Source organism: Sus scrofa, chromosome 9, assembly GCF_054392235.1.
Source record: "Sus scrofa isolate SSC_HxYL_T2T_F1_AM1 chromosome 9, Sscrofa_HxYL_maternal_Yorkshire_Landrace_v2.0, whole genome shotgun sequence".
NCBI classification, from domain to species: Eukaryota; Metazoa; Chordata; class Mammalia; order Artiodactyla; family Suidae; genus Sus; species Sus scrofa.
Window position 1 is genome coordinate 72,503,137 of NC_139391.1, and position 22,057 is coordinate 72,525,193.

The window sequence follows — 22,057 nt, forward strand, 5'->3', positions numbered from 1 at the left end:
GCCGGGGGCTGCAGCTCCGATTGGACCCCTAGCCTGGGAACCTCCATATGCTGCGGGAGCGGCCCAAGAAATGGCAAAAAGACAAAAAGACAAAAAGACAAAAAAAAAAAAAAAAAAAGAAAACTCAGGACTTGGGGAAAAGAAGTTCCTATTAAAGTATTAAGAGGATAATTATTTTTTTGGATGGGATTCTTCAATATTTTCACACTTAGACCTTTGTATTACTCTGCTCTGGCTAGGCAGTGGGCTCTTTAGAGAGACCCTTACCTATCTGGATTTTTTTTTTAATCCATTCTTCTATGGGCAGTTCATACCCCTGATCAAAGAAACCAATCCTTGGACAGGCACTGCTTCTCCCTCATGCTATGGCTTCTGCCTCCAGAGGAGCCAGCCATACACTGTGCTTTGTGAACGCTAGTCTCTGCTACCAGTGAGTATGTTTTCAGAGGTAATGTAGAGAACCACTTTTTGTTTTGTCTTAGTAACAATTTTAATTTAAATATAAGATTCTACAGAACTGTGTATAATTCTGAGGTGTACAGGTCAACAGTTATCACAAAGTGATACCCATGACACTTTCACTCTGGCTAAGAAGTCTTATCCTGACCAGCATTCCAGAAGTGTTCCACACATCCTCTCCCAGTCATTTCTGAATTTCCTCCCCAAAGGAGGCCTTTCTTTGAACACCATAAATTTGTTTTAACTTTGTATCTTAGAAATTATGCATGTATTCTTTTTTGCCTGACTTCTTGTCTCAACATGATGTTTTGAACAATCATGCATATTCCAATGTGTCATGATACTTTCTTTGTTTTCACAGTATAATATTCCTTTGGTTGAATATATCGCATTTTATGTATCTTACAAAATTTGAATTTTTAATATTTCAGGCTATTATGAAAATTGTGTTATGAACAGTCATGTGCATGCTTCCAGATACAAATGTGCAAATATTTATTTCTTTTCTTTCTTTCTTTTTTTTTTTTTTTTTTGGTTTTTAGGGCTGAACCTGTGGCATATGAAGGTTCCCAGGCTAGGGGTCCAATCGGAGTTGTAGCCACCACCCTACACCACAGCCATGGCACCATCAGATCTGAGCTGTGTCTGCAAACTACACCACAGCTGATGGCAATGCTGGATTCTTAACCCACTGAGCAAGGCCAGGGATCAAACCCACAACCTCATGGTTATTAGTTGGATTCATTTCTGCTGCACTACAAAGGGAACTCCTGTGCAAATATTTCTGTTAGAAACAAACAGGAGTAGAATTGCTGTTTCAGAGAGTATGCACATATTCATCTTTAGCAAATGATGCCAATTTTTTTAAAATGTTTACAATTTACATTTCCATAAGTAGTATATGAGTGTTCTAGTTTTGATAAGCAAAAATTTTACATTCCAGGCTAGTTCAATTTTCCATCTTTATTTTAATGTTCAAGACTTTTTTGTCCACGTTAAGAAAAATTTGCTGAAATGTCACAAAAATATTCTGCTATGTGATCTTCCAGAGCTTTATTGTTTTAGCTTTCACACTGATGTCATCAATCCATTTGGAATTCCTATTGGCTTATGGTGGGAAATAGGAGTCAAAATGTGTTTTCCTTCAATAAATAGTCAATCAACCCTGCACCACTTATTAAATTGATCATAGTTTCCCATCTGCTTGACAGTGCTACCTTTTTCATAACTTAAGTGTTAGAACAATCTTTAGTCTTGGAGAATCAGTGAGGATTTAGCAAATCCTCCTTAGAGTACCCACTTAAGTTAGAATGAAGACACTTAGGAAGTCCCAAACATCCTTGAAGTATCTGATATTTCCATTAGTATCTGCTGCATGTTATCACCTTCTCATAGAGAAATTGACCTGATGTGAGACTTCTGGTTGACCGTTAAGATTAGGCATGGCTTGTTATTATTATCTTTGATTCACACTGCTAACAGCAACTCAAGGGTCTAAATCCCACCTTTGTTTCTATTTAATACAGGAAGACACTAAGGGTATGAGAATAAAAATTACATACTTAGGGTGCTGAAAAACCAGGTCTTGAGGTACAGTAGTTCTGAAAACTCAGATTCTAGGACCACAATACTTAGACTTATATCATAATCATGCCACTTAAAAGCTATGCAATCTTAGACAAGTCACACTAATTGTCTGCACCTAATTTTCTCTCCAGCAAAATGAAGATAATAATAGTGTTTTGCATTAGTGGTTTTTCTCTACAGCCAAATGGAGATAATAACAGTGTTTTTGCTGATAATAGTAGGTAAAATAACATTAATATTATCATTATTAATTTTATTGTTATAGTCTTACAATAAATGAGGATAAAGAACAACTCTCAGGATGCAGGTATAACTTATTAACAGTGTTTCTCCCCACCCCCTGCCAAGTACTCTTTACTATTGTAAGATCGTATCCTGAGAATCATAGAATGATCAAAATTTTGTTTCCACTTCAGCTCTGTGTCTGAAACCAGAGATAGAAGATGGAACTCTGTCTGTGGACAAAAATCAGTATGTGGAGCCTGAAAATGCCACTGTCCAGTGTGACCCTAGCTAGGGTGTGGTTGGTTCTCCAAATATCACCTGCTCAGAGTTCAGAACCTGGTACCCAGATGTGCCCAAGTGTGAGTGGGTAAGTGGCACACAGCTCAGGGAGTTCAATCACATTCTAAACATGGCACCTGCTCCAAAGTACTGTCCTAGTCAATATTGTTGAGATCTGACCTTTATTAGGACTCATTTCTGAGTTGTTTAAACCACTTTTGGAATCAGCACTTTTACCCTGAAAACACATGGTGAGCTCTAAAGGCAAGTTCTAATTCTCTTACTTTATAGCAAGAAGGACCAAGCCCCTAGAGAGGAGGATTTCATAGATCTAAGTGACCCGACTTCCTACCCCGTATTTTCTATAATAAATTCCATGCCTCTGCATAGACATCAGATCTATCCCTTCAGTTGCCCCTGAAGATGTTCCCTGGTGCTTCTGTAGACCTGTTCCTTGCATAGGTGCCTGAGAAAGGTCTGGTATTCTAATTTTGCTGTCTTCAGTGAAGCCTCCTGAAGGAATCTTAAACTTTCAGTTTGGTGAGTGTGAAAATTGATTTCTTAAAATTGATTTTTTAATCCCTTTTAGGTTGTCCATAATGGCTGTGAGCAAGTGCTTGCAGGCTGGAAACTCATGCAGGGTCTCTTAAATCCAGAGGAGGTAACTACAGCCCTGGAGTTGTATAGACTGTTCCTGGAGGTTGAACTACTGGAGTGACAAAGAAACAGGCAACACAATTCCCCGAGGAGTCACCACTGTAATTTTTCCCAAAAGAGGGAGATAAAAAGTGCCATACTACCTTTAACTCAGTATGGATCACTTTAGTTTATCAACTTTACCATCCTTTTGGCACAAAAATTTATCATAATAAATTTTCACATATCACACTGTTTGTCTTCATGGTCATTTAAGACCCCATCAAATGAGTTCCTAAATAAACCCATACATAAGGTTAATACTTTTACTATAGGGACCATGGACATATGGACTTGGAATCATACCAAGACATTTCCCTGGATTGCCTTTATTCCACAGTTCCACACATACAGCCCTCAGGGGCTCAGTATTTAGATTAAATACCAAGGAACCTAAAAGCCTGGTCCATTGTCCCCCATTTGAAGCAGTCATTCCCTTTTCTAAACCCCCATGCACTTCGTCTGTGCCCCACTCATGCTCCTTCTTGACCATAGTCTCACAATAAGGGGAATTATGTCTGTGTCTGAACTTCTGATTCTATCCTCAGAGAACAAACACTGAAATCCTGTTGCGTGAAAGCCCACGCAGCAGCCACTGGCGTGCTCTCAAGTCTTGGACCTGATTTTATCCTCATTTCCCTTAATAGAAAATGGCTCGAGCAATTATCTTCCACACGAGGAGAAACCCCATATTAATCATATTTATGTCTCAGTGTATTCAGAAGCTTTTACTCTTTCCACCCACCACTTTCTCCAACACTTGTATCCTCTCTCAAACCCATTATCTCAGCTCCTTTGGTTATCCCAGTGCTCTTCTGTACACACTGGCCTCTTTTCTTTAATTTCCCCAAATGCACTCCAATGAGACAATGGTATGTGGCACGATTTCACTAGACCTTAGATAATACAGAGGAGCTTGAACTGCTAGAGAAATCTACTTCATCCATGGCCTTAAAAGCCATCACTTGCTCCTGCTATGAGGCGTTCCGTTTGGCTGATGTTTATTTTGGTTTCTTTGAGTCAAGGATTTGTGAGTAATGAGTGTCCTTAGACGTGATCCCAGAAAGCACGGTGAGCAAGTGGATAGAAGATGGGGAAGGGAGGACCGCTGGAGAGGGAGCATGGTTGAGGAGATTATTGCTGTTGCTAACAGGAGCTCAGCTAAGCTGACTGCCTCTGAAGGTGTGTGAAACACAACTCAGAATGTACTGCTAAGGATTAGGACCTGAGGTATTTATCCTCCGACCCACTCCTCTCATTGGAAACTTCTTGCTCCAACTGATCGTCTCCCCAGGACATCTGACCCTCATTGTAGGGACCAGATGAGCACACTCCTGAAGACGGGAATCCTGGGAGCCAAGGGCACCTAAGAGACTGCTTGTAGTGACCTCCAGGGTAGGGGTGTGGGTAGAGAACAGATGGTCTCTTCCACTTTATTCACTGAAAATATGACCAATGAACATTTAGGACTGTTAAGAATGTGGGTGAGATAAAGAAGTCAACAAAACTGCCTCATCAGAATGATTTCCCAGAGGGCCACTGGTTCGATGCGGTGGTCATTGGTGATGAGTTGAAGAAGCAAGGGAGCCTATTTACACGAAATGTTAAAAAGAACTTTTAGAACATACAGAAAAATAATTTCCATTGCCTTATCAGGAAGTGGGGAGATTTATCACATGGAAATTAAAAACAAAACAAAAAGTGAATTGTCAGCATATGTTAGCAGCAGCTCTATAATTGTAAGCAAAATAAACTCAAACAGATGTCCATTTTATATCTGTAGCTTCCTGAAGTGGTTCCTTTTATGGACTTCCAAATTCTGCATGGTCCAGAGGAGAGGATGTTGATGAATTCCTTAGGGTTAAATATAGACAACTATCAGGTGTTCACTCCTCTTGCCACCAAGTCTCACTTATTAAATAATTTTAAACATTACTTCCTTATTTATTTTGTTAAGTGCTGTTTGAGTCAGTTTATATCTTAAACACTATGCATTTACCTTGTAATAATTTTGTTTTCAGAGAGTAAAATGAAAACTTAATTTGTATTTTGTATTGTATAACATCTTGCATTCTGCATGCAAAACCCCAGGACCTTGGCAACAATGCGTCTGAGTCACATCTGCAAACTATGCCACAGCTTGCAGCACCACAGGACCCTTAACGCACTGATCGGGGCCAGGGATGAAACCCACGTTCTCACGGAGACAATGTTGGATTCTTTTTTTTTTTTTTTTGGTCTTTTTGCCATTTCTTGGGCCGCTCCCGCAGCATTTGGAGGTTCCCAGGCTAGGGGTCCAATCGGAGCTGTAGCTGCCGGCCTACACCAGAGCCACAGCAACCCAGGGTCCGAGCTGTGTCTGCAACCTACACCACAGCTCACAGCAATGCCGGATCCTTAACCCACTGAGCAAGGCCAGGGATCGAACCCGCAACCTCATGGTTCTTAGTCGGATTCGTTAACCACTGAGCCATGACGGGAACTCCGACAATGTTGGATTCTTAACCAGCTGAGCTGCATAAGAAACTCCTGTTGATGATGATTCTTGATCATATGTTTATTTTGAAGGGTGAGGCACACAAAAGCTAATTAAGTTCTCCATATATGGGAAGATTAGGCAGTGAGCTATTTTTTTGTTGTTGGGGGCCAGACCACATGCTGTTAATTGTTTCCTAGTATCCATTTCCCCCTACTTGCTTTAAGTAAGAGAACTACTCTCACTCCTATTAAATATTAACAGGGAGAATGACTCCTGAGAAAGAGACTAGCTTGGAGCAACCTCCCAAAGGCTGCAGCTTCCTAGTCCCTTTTCTGAAAAGGAAGCTGCTTACCTTCCTCTTCCTCTCTCACCCTTTGGGGACTGAAATGCTGACAGGGTGCTTGTGAGTGAGCTTCCACCATGCTGGTGAGGACAACACCCTCGGGGATGGTGGAGCAACAAAGAGGAAGGGACTCGATCCATGGATGACTTCTTTGGACAGAGCTGCTGACTAACCTAAATACACTTCTGCCTCAGGACTGTTGCATGAAAAAGATAGGAACTTCTGCCTTTCTTTCAGTAGTCTGGCTTTTCCCCTAACACATTCAGAGGAAACCTGAAACACAGGGTTTCTTGACGTCTTCTCTGCCGCTGTCCAGTTTCTCCTAAGAAGGACCCCTCCAGGCTCCTGCCTGATTCTTTATTAATGTGAATTACTACCATGCAAGATGAGATTAAAGTCAACACTGAGAGCTTTTACTTTCTTTCTTGAAATGATTGTTCCCATCCCTAGAAAGCAGAGTCATCACATTTGTCTCCTTGTTTTACGTGGAATGATTCTTCTTCCTCTCTGATAGGTTCATCTTTGTAGTTCCCTTAAAGGTGTGCCCACAGTATGTGCTGAATATTATGTCATGAATAAAGAGTGACATGAGATGCTCTTTGGTACTAAGGCAGCTGAACAAAAGATCAGTACAAAATTTCTGCTGCTAAACATTAATCCCTGACTACATGGAAACAAACTATATGTGTGTGACTCATTGTCTCTCTGAGAGAGCCTGGGGATTAAAAGTTGATGAATAATGTCCATCGACAGAGGAGTGGATCCAGAAGATGTGGTATATATACACAATGGAATATTACTCAGCCATTAAAAAGAATGAAATACCAGCATTTTTTGCAACATGGATGGACCTAGAAACTATCATGCTAAGTGAAGTCAGCCATACAATGAGATACCAACATCAAATGCTTTCACTGACATGTGGAATCTGAAAAAAGGACAGACTGAACTTCTTTGCAGAATAGATGCTGACTCACAGACATTGAAAAACTTATGGTCTCCGGAGGAGACAATTTGGGGGGTGGGGGAATGTGCCTGGGCTGTTTGATGGAAATCCTGTGAAATCAGATTGTTATGATCATTATGCAACTACAGATGTGATAAATTCATTTGAGCAATAAAAAAATGGAAAAAAAAAGTTGATGAATCACAGATTTTCAAGTAAAACATATGAATGGAGACAGTGAATTGAGCTGCCAGTTTTCTCCCTCATTAAGGAAGCAAAGGGCCAAAACATGAACACTGTTTTCTCAAAATTCTTCTGATCTACAAATAGTGACTTGAATAGGTCTTAATCATTTTTTAGCAAATCTTCAACTTTCTGATACCTGTGGTTTTAGGTTTTGCTTTTTGTTTGTTTGTTTGTTTTTTAGGGCCACACCCACAGCATCTGGAAGTTTCCACCCTGGGAGTCGAATTGGAGCTGTAGCCTACGCCAGATGCTTAACCCACTGAGTGAGGCCAGGGATCGAACCTGCAACCTCACGGTTCCTAGTCAGATTCATTTCTGCTGCGCCAGGACAGGAACTCCACTAATGGTTCTAGGTTAAAGGATAACATCAATTATCCCTTACTATCAGTATTTATAAACAGCAAATGATGGTTATTTATATAACTGAAGTTTATTATTGTTAAGGAGTTCCATTTTTTTTTTTTCCTGCTCTTGCATCATGTGGAAGTTCTGGGGCCAGGGATGGAACCACAGTAGTGAGCCAAGCTGCCGGAGTGACAATGCTGGATACTCAGGCTGCTCTGCCACAGCAGGAAGTCCCCCAAAGAGTTCTTTTAAGTAATTTTTCTTTCTGCTATGTTTAGCACATTACCAGTGGATACTTACACATTTCATAATTATAAAAAATCAGTTTATTGTAGATATGCATAATTTAAATTCGCTAAAATAAAAATGAAAAATCAAAATCAGTAAGAGAAGTAAATTCACTACAATTTAATTAATATAGTCTTTTTGGTTGAGTTTATTTTCAGTCAAGCAAAAGTAGGAAATATAATGGATCACATATTTATATGGTTTGGTGAAAATAAACATTATTCTATAGGAGGAGCTTGTTTTATCTGTTGTAAAAATAGAAAAGTAATTTAGCACAGGTGTTATTTTACAAGGAATAGTGACTAACATAATAGACAATGCACTCCATCTCAGTTCATGATTTTTTTTCAAAAATCCAAATATAGCATCTCTTTATAAAGCTGATATGATATAGTAAAACATGAATCAGCATGACCACTTTTGCAAGAGTTAAGCTACTGAGGTCCAGGCACATAAGCACTAGCAAAAAATTCTATAACAAAGATTAGGCCCTGAAATATGTAGAGGAATGAATGAATAGTATCTCTTTTAAACAAATAGTTCACAAATTGACCAGTTTAAATTTATGTCTATGATCCATTTTGAGTTAATCTTTGCTTGTAATGAAAGGTAAGGTAAGGATTCTTCTTCTTTGCATTGGATGGCCAATTACTCTGCTACCATTTCTTGAAAAGTCTGCCCTTTCTCCTGTATTACCTTGGCATCTTTGTCTCTAATCAATTCACCATATACATGTTAGCGTATTTCTGGACTCTTTTTTTTTTTCCATTGCTCTCTAGGTCCACTTCTACGCCAGTACCACACTCTATTGATCATTATAGCTTTATAGTAAAATTTGAAATCAAGAAACATAAGTGCTTCAATTTTTCATTCTTTTGCAAAATTGTTTTAGCTGTTCTAGGTCCTTGGCTTGTCCATGTACATTTTAGAAATAGTTCATCAGTTTTGTGCAAGCATCTGCCTGGATTTGAATTGGTAATGCTTTGAAACCCTAGACCGATGTGAAGATGGTTGATGTCTTAATAATGTTGAGTCTTTCAGTCCATGGACATGATATATCACTTCATTTAACAAGGTATTTGTTTTCTTTCATGAATATTTTGACATTAACAGCTGCTGTGCCCTATAGAGAGCGTGTGCCAATATAAAAAAAATTTTAATTTTGCAATAATTATGGATTCACAGAAAGTAACGAGGATAATGCCAAGGTCCCACATACCTATCACCCAGTTTCTCCCAAAGGTTTTATGTTAGAAACCTCTAAAGTCAGTAAGGTCAGAACACTGACATTGATTCAATATATGTGTATAGTTCTAGGCTATTGTATCACAGTACAGACACAGCAATTAAGATCCAAAATCATTCCTTCACCACAAAGTTTCCCCCTTGAACTACTCCTGTATATTCACAGTCACCCTTCTCCCTGGCCCACCATCCTTAACATCGGTAACTACTAGTCAGTTCTCCATCTCTATCACTTTGTTACTTTGACACTGCTTTTTCAAGTGAAATCATATACGTGTATGATCTTTTGAAGATGGCTTCTGTCACCCAGCAAATTGCCTTTGAGCTGGTAGTACATTCTAAATTTCAATTTCCAATGTTCCATTGTGGATGTATAGAAAATCAACTGATTTTTATATCTTGGCCATGTATATTATGACCTTGAATATTGCTCTCTCTTTAGTACTAGCAGGTTTCCTATCAATTCTTTGGAATTTACCAAGTAAACAATCACGCTGTCTGCAAATAAATAGTTTTGTTTCTACATTTCCAAAATGTATGTCTTTTTCTTGCCTTATTGCAGTAGCTGGGTCCTCCAATATATTGCTGAATAGGACTGACTGATGAGAATCAGTATCCTTGCTTTAGATTTCTAATCTTAAGGGAAAAGTACTCAGTGTTTCATCATTAAATGATATATTTGTAGGGTTTTTTTAAACATAGGTTTTAGCTGCATGATAGCTCTCATTCCAAAGAGCAGAGAACAAATGTGAAGGTCCTACAACCTGCTATACACTTGAGGACCACAGAGATGCCCATCACGTGGGTCCATGAATGCAGTGGATCTCCGTGAGTTAACTTGAACTAGGTATCCTGTTACTGCCTAGCATCTTTTTTAATGGGTTACCAGAGACAGCTCAGATCCAACAAATTTCTAAAGCTTTTAGTGCACTATTACTTAAGTAAATTACTGGTGATTCCTTTGAGGCAAAGACTGGAGAATTGCTGCTATATACACACATATAACTTGCTGTGATGTTACACAGTCCTTTCTCATAGGAATTTGTCCTCACTTTCAGTCTGAGAACGGGTGAGAAAATTTCCAAAGGGGAAAAAGTGTAAATGAGTAAGAGACCATGTCTTTCAATGAAAGTGGCTGAGCTTGGTTCCTGTATCATTTTTTTTTTTCCTTTTTTCTGTCATACCTGTGGCTTGTGGGAGTTCCTGGGCCAGCGATTAAATGCAGGCCACAGCAGCCACCCAGCCACTGCAGTGACAATGCTGGATCCTTTACCCACTGCACCACAAGAGAACTCCTTCTTTTGTATCATTCATTCTTGATCTCTCTTGATTATATAGCAAGCAATTCCCATATTGGCTGACTCTTACCCTAAAGAACATCATATCCATTAACCTTCTTCATAGATTCCTAGAGGTTGGGATGCCTTCTCCCTGGGCTACATTCCAATCTTGCTGCCTAAATATCTCACTCCTCAGTCTTTCTCTCTCTCTCTCTTTTTTTGGTCACATCCATGGAATATGGAAGTTCCTAGGTGAGGGGTCAAATTGCAGCTGCAGCTGCCAGTCTAGTCCACAGCCACAGCAATGCCAGATCCAAGCTGCATCCCCAAGGTATGCCAAAACTTGTGGCAATGCCAATCCTTAATCCACTGCGTGATGGCAGGGATGGAACCCACATTCTCCTGGATAATAGTTTGATTCTTAACCCTCTGAGCCACAACGGGAACTCCCTCACTCTTTTTTTTTTTTTTAATTAAATTTTAGGAGTTCCTGTTGTGGCTTAACAGGTTACAGACCTGACTAGTATCCATGAGGATACAGATTTGATCCATGGCCTCTCTCACTGGGTTAAGGATCTGGCATTGCCATGAGCTGTGGTGTAGGTGGAAGATGCAGCTCGGATCCCATGTTGCTGTGGCTATGGTGTAGGCCGGTGGCTACAACAACCATTAGACCCCTAGCCTGGGAGCCTCCATATGCCTCGAGTGTGGGCCTAAAAAGACAAAAAGACAAAGAAATAAAAAAAAGAAAGAAAGAAAGAAAAGGAAAAGACTGATTTTTTTTTTTTTTTTTACTTTTTAGGGCTATAGCCGTGCAAGTTCGTGGGAAAGGGTTCGAATTGAAGCTGTAGCTGCCAGCCTATAACACAGCTCATGGCAATGCCAGCTCCTTAACCCACTGAGCCGGGCTAGGGATGGAACCCACACCTTCATGGATACTAACGATGGGAACTCTATAAAACTTGAATTTCCAAATCAGTGCAGTGTTTGGCTCAGAATTTAGCTTAACTGCTAATTATCTGAAACGCTGGGGATAGTTGATCTATTTTAACCTGTTTCTTCCTCTATGCAATAAGGAATGTAAGAGCAATGTCATGGGGTTGAGGATCAATTATGATAATTTCTGTAAAGTTCTGGCACATGACATCTTAAAGGCTAAAAGCAGGCCAACAAAACTTTCTAGTTGATCCTTTAAATCACCTTATTATGCTTCTTATTTCTAAATGAAGCAATATTTATAGATTTATTTTTCCATCTAAGAAGTTGGAATTTAATTGTTTTCTTCATTAGTCCAAAGAAGTTCACTCAGCTATAGTTGATAATTCTTCTCATTTATTTTTGAGGACTAAGCATTTTGGGTATTACTTGTATATAGCGGTTACTCCGGGTCAGCTGAGTTGTGAAGATCATAAGGACCATTTCCAGAGCTGGTCTTTTGTTGAGCCAACTATCTTCATCTCCTCTAGAAACAGATGTTCACAGTTGGTGAGCAAGGTATAGAATCCAGGTTAGTGGTTTCTTCTGTCCCACTTAAGGAGAGAAAATTTAGCAAACTGTCTGAATGAATAGCCAGGCAGTTCTAGAGGGGTAAGGGAAATTTTGTCTTGAGGTTACTAATCCATGAACATGCACTTTTGATTCACTTGTCTTTAGGGCTTAGAGACAAAATTTGAGATTTCATCCAAATCCAGCATCATTCAAATATTCAGAGAGTCTTAATACATCTTCTTTTCTTCTAACGTCATCATTCTCAACCCTTTAGCTTTCAGTGCATGCTTTTTCTGTGCTATCCCAAAGGCCAGAATAGTTTCTACACTGGAATGGTTTCCTAGAATGAAATATTTGCTGTGTTTTTTGTCTATTAGAAAACTCAGGACTTGGGGAAAAGAAGTTCCTCCTGAAGTATTAGGAGAATAATTATTGTTCGGACTGGATTCTTCAGTATTTTCACACTTAGAGCTTTGTACTCTTCTGCCCTGGCCAGGCAGTGGACTCTTTAGAGAGACCCTTACTTATCTGGATTTTTTTTTTTTAATCCATTCTTCTATGGGCAGTTCATACCCCTGATTGAAGAAACCACTCCTTGGACAGGCACTGCTTCTCCCTCATACTATGGCTTCTGCCTCCTGAGAAGCCAACCACACACTGTGCATTGTGAGCCATAGTCCTTGTGATTTTGTTCTTGTTTACTCAGAGAGGGATCATAACATATCCAGACAGGAATTCATCATGTGCTGCACCCTTCAGCAAGCAATCCTGGGGTGGTAACAGTAAATACATGCAGCATTCCCAAGGGCTCCAGACTCTTCTACCCAAGAAGGGGGCTGATGGGCTTGTTCCTGAAAGAGCTGTGCCCAGCACCTGGCTTCCAGTCACTCCTCCAGCCCCTCCTCTTTAGTGACACACAGCTGGGCTTTGCCAAGGCTGATTTCCTTGGCTTAGGCACCATTGCAACTGTTACTTAGAATACTTTTCTTCAGCTTGAGTCAAGGTATCTGAGACCACTGAGGGCCAGTGTGGCACCACTGAGACTGGGTCATGGCCCCTAACTTGCAGCATGTTTTCCCAGCAGTGCACCTCTTTGGGGTCTTGGTTCTACTGCTGTGCCCTTCCTGCATGTGCGGTGAGTATGAGACAAGGGGGGCAGGGTCTCTAACATATTGACAAAAATATTCAATTAAGAATTAATCAAATATAGTCAAATGGTAATAATGCATAACTCTTGAATATATATATTAATAAGAAATAAAAATTTAAGTACAAATGAAATTGTTGCAATTCAGAGAGGCTTTTGTAATCTATAATAACAAACTCTTGGTATGCAAAAATGCTTATGAGGCTGCATTAGCAAGGAATAATCTTTAATTTCAAATCAATTTCTTGAATTTGAATGCTCCCAAATACTTAAAACAAATTACTTCCCAAACAGATGAATTATACCATCTACAATCTTAGATATTGATTGACCTTTAAAAAAAATTCTAGAAAAGGCAAAAAGACAAAAAATAAAATAAAATAAAATTTAAAAATTCTACCCATAAACAAAAATATTTTCTTTTATTATAAACATGGAGTAAATGTTTTAGAGCAAAAATATCAGGTACTTTGTGAATTACAAACCATTATATAAAAATAAACCATGATTATTGAAATGTGAGAAAAATTTTCACCAATGAACAAGACCCAAAAGGATTTGAGAGAACTCACCAGAACTGGCTGAAGATCTGTCACTATGGAAATGTACTGTCGTAGAATTTAAATGGAAATGTCCTTTAAGCAAAGTGATGTTTTCCTCTTTTGTTATTTATTTTTTATCGAGGAGAATTAATTGTCATAATCAATTTTAAACATTTATGAATATGTTCCCTGGAACAGCTGTCATGGCATAAAAAGGGAGGAGCTGGGCTGGCTTAGAGGGAAAAACCTGAGATGAACACAATGGCTGAATGCGCTTACGTGAGTTAGCCTCCTGATTTAAAAGTGCAGAAGCCAGGCTGGCTTCCTCCCCGACATTGGTGGTGATGGAGAAAGCATGGGTTGATTAAGGAACATCTCTCTGTGAAATATGATTTTTCATATCAGATGCATGAACGTTACTGCAGGGGTTTTTAGTTCTCTAACTTCATCACTGAGTTCCCGTCTCTGAGAGACCGAGGTAGTAGAAGAAAAGCTTATTAAGTTTGCCACAAGCTTTTCAATTACTTTTTTAGGTTTCTATTGCCCTTTCCCTTTTCTTCTGTCCCCTCGAAACTTTCCAATACCCACAGCCTTGACTTTCTGAAATGATACTTACTGTCTGCGCCCTCTGTATGACTCTCTCTTTGGGATTCCGCCTCTGCCCCTCTCACAGTAACAATCTTCTGGTGCCAGAGACCTTGCCATCGCCTCACTATCCATCTGCCTCTCATATCTTATCAATTACTCACCTTCTCTCCGTCCTTCAAGGTGTGTCGCCACCTTATTCCTGGATGCCCTCCCTCAATACCAGAGTGCTTAGTGGTTCTGTCACCACCTTCCCCAGCAGAACTCATTTCCTGATCTAATCCTCCTGTTGGTGTGACTGGTGTTGCAATGAGACTAGTTATGTGGCTCTATCTTATCTTTAAAAGTGCCCTGCAAGTATGACCTCTTAATATTACCTGAAAAGCCCAGTATAGAACTGCACAAATGTGTTTACTCAAAAAATTCAGAGCCACTTTGGAGTTCCCGTCGTGGCTCAGTGGTTAACGGACCCAACTAGTATCCATGAGGACGCGTGTTCGATCCCTGGCCTTGTTTGGTGGGTTAAGGATCTGGTGTTGCGGTGAACTGTGGTGTAGGTCGCAGACGTAGCCCAGATCCCTCATTGCTGTGGCTGCGGCGTAGGCCAGTGGCTACAGCTCCAGTTGGACCCCTAGCCTGGGAACCTCCAACAGGTTGCAGGACCGGCCCTAAAAAGACAAAAATAAATAAATAAATGAGAGCCATTTTAATATTTTAATGGAGGTACTTTGAAGTTTAAGAAAGGCTTAAACTATTTATAAGCTATTGACTTATAAACAGGAGAATTTATTTTACTTACAACTGAAGCGAAATTAACTTTGGAATTACTGTTACAATGCTTTCTGAAAGCCCCAGAGTTGAAACTTTGAGAGGAACACAGGTAAAGGAAACAAGAATCGGAGCTGGTTCTTGGCCTCTTGGGTATTCAAAGCTTGCTCTCTAGCTCTCTCTCTCTCTCTCTTATGAGTTTTTCTTTCTTAAATTGTTCCTTCGTTATCACTGAGGGTCTGCAGTTTGCAATTCAGGGTCTGGTTGATCTGGGGATCCACCTCTGATTCCATTTGGTCAAGTCTTTTTTCCTATTTCCTGGATGTCTGGTGACTCCTAGAGATTTCTTTTCTTCTTTTCTTTTCTTTTCTTTTCTTTTCTTTTCTTTTCTTTTCTTTTCTCTTCTTTTCTTTTCTTTTCTTTCCCTTACTTTTCTTTCTTTCTTTCCTTCTTTCTTTCTTTCTTTCTTTCTTTCTTTCTTTCTTTCTTTCTTTCTTTCTTTCTTTCTTCCTTCCTTCCTTCCTTCCTTCCTTCCTTCCTTCCTTCCTTCCATCCTTTCTTCTTTTTTATGCAGATGTCTTCCTCCTGTCCTTTTGAATAGACCTGAGGCCAACTCTGCCATGCCTGTCTTTCTCATGCAGCCCATTTCTAATCCACTGGAAGTGATCTTGCATCCTTGCTTCTGAATAATACAGGAGTCCAGATCAACTTCAAAGCAGCAGAAATCTGTCCTTCACTCTCACCTCAGAGCCACTAGACAGCCCATCCTTTGCATTTCAGATTTCCCACACAGGAGCTGGACACTAGTCCACTATGGCCAATGTCCCCACCCACAACCTGAAAGGACATATATTAGGCTTTCTCAGTGAGCTCCTCAGCGCCCCTCTCTCAATGTGAAGGGCAAAGTCACCCTCATACTTGCCTCACCTGGGGCTGAGGCTGGTGTTCACAGAATATTAAAAGCTTTATAAAAAATTCTCCCCCAAATATTATTCTTAAAGGGATTTAAATGCCTGACCTAGGAATGTCTTTGATTTAAGTGAGGGAGTTAAGCATTTTCTAATTGGTTCTAAATTACTTTGCTTAATAAAACATGGGGTGTTACTAGACTCTGAGTAACAAGAAGAGTATAATTCTGCATCCCAAACTTCCATTTTATGGCCTTAAACATCCACTGATGCCAAAGAAAGTGAGAGTCTAATGATCAGTACTGAGAGCAAAAAATAGTATTCCAGAAAGTGGCAGCAAATTTGGTACTAACACAAAGCTGAGTTTAATCCCTAATTTGATTCATGTTAGTGGCACTTACTAGCTGTGACCTTGTGTAGAGTATATGACGCCTCTAAGGTTTCCTTTTCTCTAAGGTGGGTCTGATGATCATACCAACTCTAATAATCAGTCTGAGGATTACATGGTACAACATACGTACAATGATTAACACAGTGTCTAGCAAGTGGTTAAGAACTCATTAGATCATTCCAAGTGATGTTTCAAGGAAATTGAAACATACTCCAGCAGTATAATTTAATGGCTTTGTTCTACAAAACGAGAAGCATCCCTCATTCTGAATTGTTAATTAAACTCTAGCTCATTCTCTCCCTTCTTTCTCTCTCACTGCTCAAGACTGTGGCATATTTCCTAGCATTGCCCATGGATCCTATGAAGACGTGAGCTCATTTTTATCCTTTACCACTGTGGTGCAGTATAAATGTGATGACGGATATGCTCTGGTTGGAGAGGAAAAAATCACCTGCAGAAGTTCACGTTGGTCATCTCCAGCCCCTCAGTGTCAAGGTAACTCCACTTTACTGATGGCCCTTGCTAAGAGGTGGAACCAACCATGCAAGATCTGACAGTATGGTTTCCGCCCAGCCAGAGGCAGTCCTTAGAAATGTGTATTTTATTTATTTATTCACTTATATTGAATATATGGATGTGGTACAATATTTGATAGTGTGAAGCCTCACCCAGTTTATCACTCTTGAAGTAACCACTGCTACCAGTGTGTATGTATTCAAAGGTAGAGGGCTGCTTTTTGCTTTGTTTTAATAATAGTTTGAAGTTAAATATAAGATTCTACAGGATTGTGTGTAATTGTTGTGTAGAGGAGTCAACAGTTATCACAAAATGAACCCACCCATGAAACTATCACTCTGATCAAGAGACATTATCATTAATAGCATCCCAGAGGTGCTCCACACATCCTCCCCCAGTTACTCTTGTCTCCTCCCCAAAGCAGTTGCTATTCTGACACCATAATCTTCGTTTGCCCACTTTGTAGCTTTCTACAAAGAAAATCATGCATGTACAATTTTGTGCCTTGTTTCTTTTCTTAAAAAAAATTAAAAATAATTTTTAGGAAGTTCCCATTGTGGCTCAGCAGTAATGAACCCAACCAGTATTCATGAGGACATGGGTTTGATCCCTGGCCTTGCTCAGTGGGTTGGGGATCTGGCATTGCCGTGAACTGAGGTGTGGGTCACAGACAGACACAGCTCTGATCCCGCATTGCTGCGGCTGTGGCATAGGCTCAATTTGACCTCTAGCCTGGGAACTTCCATATGCCAAATGTATGGCCCTAAAAAAAAAAAAAAAAAAAAGCCAAAAAAATTTTTTTTTGTATTAGAGTATAATTGGTATAGAAAGTTGTTTCAGGTTACAGCAAAGTGAATCAGTTATACATATACAGATATCTATTCCTTTTCAAATTCTTTCCCTATATAGACTATTACACAGCATTGAGTAGATTATCCTGTGTTTGTTCCTATCTATTTTATATATAATAGTGTGTATATATCAGTCCCAACCCCCTGACTTTTCCCTCCCTCCCCACAGTTCCCCTTCGATAACCACAAATTTGGTTTCAAAATCTTTTGAGTCTGTTTGTTTTGTAAGTTCTTTTTATCATATTTATTAGATTCCACATATTAGTGACTTCAAATGAGATTCATCTTTGACTTGACTTTACTTAGTATGATAATTTCTAGGTCTATCCATGTTTCTGCAAATTCCATTTCATTCTTTTTAAAAATTATAGTTGATTTACAATATTCTGTCAATTTCTTCTGTATAGCAAAATGATCCAGTCACATATATATATATTTCATTCTTTTTTTTTTTTTTTTTTGTCTTTTTGCTATTTCTTGGGCCGCTCCCGCAGCATATGGAGGGTCCCAGGCTAGGGGTCTAATCAGAGCTGTAGCTGCCAGCCTATGCCAGAGCCACAGCAACTCGGGATCCGAGCTGCGTCTGCAGCCTACACCACAGCTCACGGCAACGCCGGATCGTTAACCCACTGAGCAAGGGCAGGGATCGAACCCGCAGCCTCATGGTTCCTAGTCGGATTCGTTAACCACTGTGCCACGACGGGAACTCCTATATTTCATTCTTTTTTACGGCTGAGTAGTATTTCACTATATATATGTGCTGCACCTTCTTTATCTGATCCTCTGTTGATGGATATTTTGATTGCTTCCGTGTCATGGCTATTGTAAATAGTGCTGCAATGAATGTTGGGGTGCATGTATCTTTTCAAATTATGATTTTCTCTGGATATATGCCCAGGGGTGGGATTGTTGAATCATATGGTAGTTTTGTGCCTTGTTTCTTTCTCAATATCATGTTTTGGAAAATCATCTACATTTTTACATGTCATGATAGTTTATTCATTTTTCATTGATCTTTAATACTCCTTTGGATGAATAGACCACATTTTGCATATCTTATAAAAGTTTGAATTTTTTATGTTTTAAGCTATTATGTATAATAATTTCGTGAACATTCTTGTGCATGTCTCCAGACAAATGTGTAAGCTTTTTTATTAGGAATAAACTTAGGAGGAGAATTGCTCTTTCAGAGAGTATACACACATTTCTCTTTAGTCGATGGTACTAAATTTTGTTTGAAAGTGTTTATAACAATCTATGTTCTTATCAGTAATGTATGTGGGTTCCAGTTTTGATAAACAGAAGTTTTACATTACAGTTTAATTCAGTTATTAATCTTTTCATTGATATTAGAGCCTTTTGTGTCCTGTGTGTGTAACAAAAATATTCTCCGACATTATCTTCCACAGCTTTGTCACTTTCCCTTTCACAGTGATACTCCCAGACCTATGGGTTTATGGTGGAAAGGAGGGGGCAAAAAGTTTTTTTCCAATGAATAATCAATGGCCCCTGTACTGCATTAAATGGACCATAGTTTTCACACTGGTCTCCAGTACTACCTTTGTCATAATTCAAGTGTTAGAACAATTTTTTTTTTTTTTTTTTTTTTTGCTTTTTAGGGCCACACATGTGGAATATGAAAGTTCCCAGGCTAGGGGTCGAATTAGGATCCGAGCCATGTCTGTGACCTACACCACAGCTCATGTCAACCCCGGATCCTTAACCCACTGAATGAGGCCAGGGATTGAGGGTTCATTAACCACTGAGCCACAAAGGGAACTCCAGAACAATTTTGAAGTGTGTAGTGAAGAGTTAGCAAAATTTTAGTGAATTCCTACTAATGTTAGAAGGAAGCCTCTGATGGAAAAATCCAAAACATCCTTGGGGTATCTGATAACCTCCATTCACACCTGGTGCATGTCATCACCTTCTCATAAAGAAGCTAACCTGATAAGAGATTTCTGGCTGACCACCAAGATTAGGTGTGCTTTTTTTTTTTTTTTTACCATACTTTGAATAGCAGCTCAAGGGTCTAATTTAAAACGGGAAGATACCAAGAATACAGGAATTAAAAATTACTTACTTAGGATCTTGAAACAATCAGGTCTTGAGATACAGTAGTTTTTGAAAACTCAGATTCTAGGAGCACAGGACCTAGGTTTATATCATAATCATGCCACCTAAAAGCTATGCAATATTAGACAAGTTACATAAAGTATATGTACCTATTTTTCCCTTCAGCCAAATGTAGATGAAAATAGTATTTTTTTTTTTTTCTTTTTGTCTTTTTGTTGTTGTTGTTGTTGTTGCTATTTCTTGGGCCGCTCCCGCGGCATATGGAGGTTCCCAGGCTAGGGGTTGAATCGGAGCTGTAGCCACCGGCCTACGCCAGAGCCACAGCAACGCGGGATCCGAGCCGCGTCTGCAACCTACACCACAGCTCACGGCAATGCTGGATCGTTAACCCACTGAGCAAGGGCAGGGACCGAACCCGCAACCTCATGGTTCCTAGTCGGATTTGTTAACCACTGCGCCACGACGGGAACTCCGAAAATAGTATTTTTGTTGTTAGTAGTATATGTATAATAACATTAATATTATTATTACTAATTTTACTGCTATAATCATAAATAAATATGGATAAAGAAACTCTCAGCATGCAGGTATACTTATTATCAGTGTTTCTCCAGTACCCTTGACTGTTGTAAGATCTTATCCGGAGGATCACAAAATGATCAAAATTGGGTTTCTACTTCAGCTCTGTGTCTGAAACCAGAGATAGAAGATGGAACAGTGTCTGTGGACAAAGATCAATATGTTGACTCTGAAAATGTCACCGTCCAGTGTGACCCTGGCTACAGCGTGGTTGGCTCTCCAAATATCATCTGCTCAGAGAACGGAACCTGGTACCCAGACGTACCCAAGTGTGAGTGGGTAAGTGGCACACACTTCACGGTGATCAATGACATTCTAAACACAGCACCTGCTCCAAAGAACGATCTCAGCTAACACTGATGAGACTTGACTTTTATCAGGACTCATTTCTGAGTTTAAATCACTTTTGGAATCAGCACTTCTACCCTCAAGACACTTGGAGAACTCTTAAGTCAAGTTATTATTTATTTATCTATTTATTTATCTTTTTAGGGCTGTACCAGTGGCATATGGAGGTTCCCAGGCTAGGCGTCTAATCGGAGCTGCAGCCACTGGCCTACATCACAGCCACAGCAAGGAGGGATCCAAGCCGTGTCTGCAACCTACACCACAGCTCACAGCAATGCCAGATCCTTAACCCACTGAGGGAGGCCAGGGATCGAACCTGCATCCTCATGGATGCTAGTCAGCTTTGTTTCAGCTGAGCCACGACAGGAACTCCTAAAGGCAAATTCTAATTTTCTTATTTATAGCAAGAAGGACCAAGGCCCTAGATAAAAGGTTTCACAGATCCAGGTGACCTGGCTCCCAGCCCTGTATTTTCTATAACAAATGCTATGCTTTTGCACAGACATCAGATCCATCCCTTCAGCTAACCTGAAGAGATTCCCTGGCGTCTTATGTAGCCTTGTTCCTTCCCTGCTTAGATAGTTTCATTGTTGTCTTAGAGCAGTGCTGATCTAGAACGTATGGTGAATACTTTCCTGAGATGTACAAAGTCTCTTTTGATTTCTTACATCCGTCCCAGGGAGGGTCTTGATACTTCAACTTGATTATAATCGATAGGCATCCTGAAGGAATCTTATACTGTCACAGTTTGGAGAGAAGGCTCTCAAACCATCCTTTTATCTTTTTCAGGAAATTCACACAGACTGTGAGCAAGTGCTCGAAGGCAGGAAGCTGATGCAGTGTCTCCCAAGTCCAGAGGATGTAAAAATGGCCCTGGAGGTGTATAAACTATCTCTAGAGATTGAAAGACTGGAGCTAGACTTGAAGTTGAGCACCAGTTAAAAAAAAAGTCCATGTATTTCCCCCCTCCTTCTCTTAAAAATAGAGAATTAAGCACTTTCTCTCATTAGCAACTCTGCTTGTCCTTAACTGCTATTATTTACTGAGAAAAAAAATAACTGTGTTAGGAGGATCTTTGATATTTTTGATGCCACTTATAATGTGGAACTATTGATTTATATCCTAAGCTTCAGCTTCCCTGGATTTGTTGGAATGGCAGAAATAAATCATTACCTATCAAAAAATCCAGTGTCTTTGTTTTCACTTTGATTCTCTTGTAATGAAAAATTGGGGTCCTATTCCAATCATTCCTAACATTTCTCTGATTAACTTTCTTTTCTAATTTACGTATTGACCCCTTGTCTGAGGTGTTTACCCTTCATCTTCACTTCTTTTTTTTTTTTTTTTTTTTATTTTCCCACTGTACAGCAAGGGGGTCAGGTCATCCTTAGATGTATACATTGCAGTTACAGTTTTTCCCCCACCCTTTCTTCCTTTGCA

The 22,057-nt window shown here is 39.7% G+C and overlaps 1 protein-coding gene and 1 long non-coding RNA gene across 2 annotated transcripts; both read left to right on the forward strand.

The window, feature by feature from the left end:
- Positions 1-307: 307 nt before the first annotated feature.
- On the forward strand, positions 308-3,438 carry LOC106504944 (uncharacterized). The gene is made up of 2 exons (XR_014815714.1): positions 308-2,638; positions 3,140-3,438. It is a non-coding gene; the product is annotated as an uncharacterized LOC106504944 (long non-coding RNA).
- A 9,439-nt stretch (positions 3,439-12,877) lies between these two features.
- Positions 12,878-21,801, forward strand: LOC146399977 (apolipoprotein R-like). The gene is made up of 4 exons (XM_084976915.1): positions 12,878-13,041; positions 16,572-16,742; positions 20,373-20,548; positions 21,407-21,801. Exons 1-4 carry the CDS (start codon positions 12,957-12,959, stop codon positions 21,557-21,559), a joined length of 585 nt encoding a protein of 194 aa, XP_084833041.1. The 5' UTR covers positions 12,878-12,956; the 3' UTR covers positions 21,560-21,801.
- The last annotated feature ends 256 nt before the right edge of the window (positions 21,802-22,057 follow it).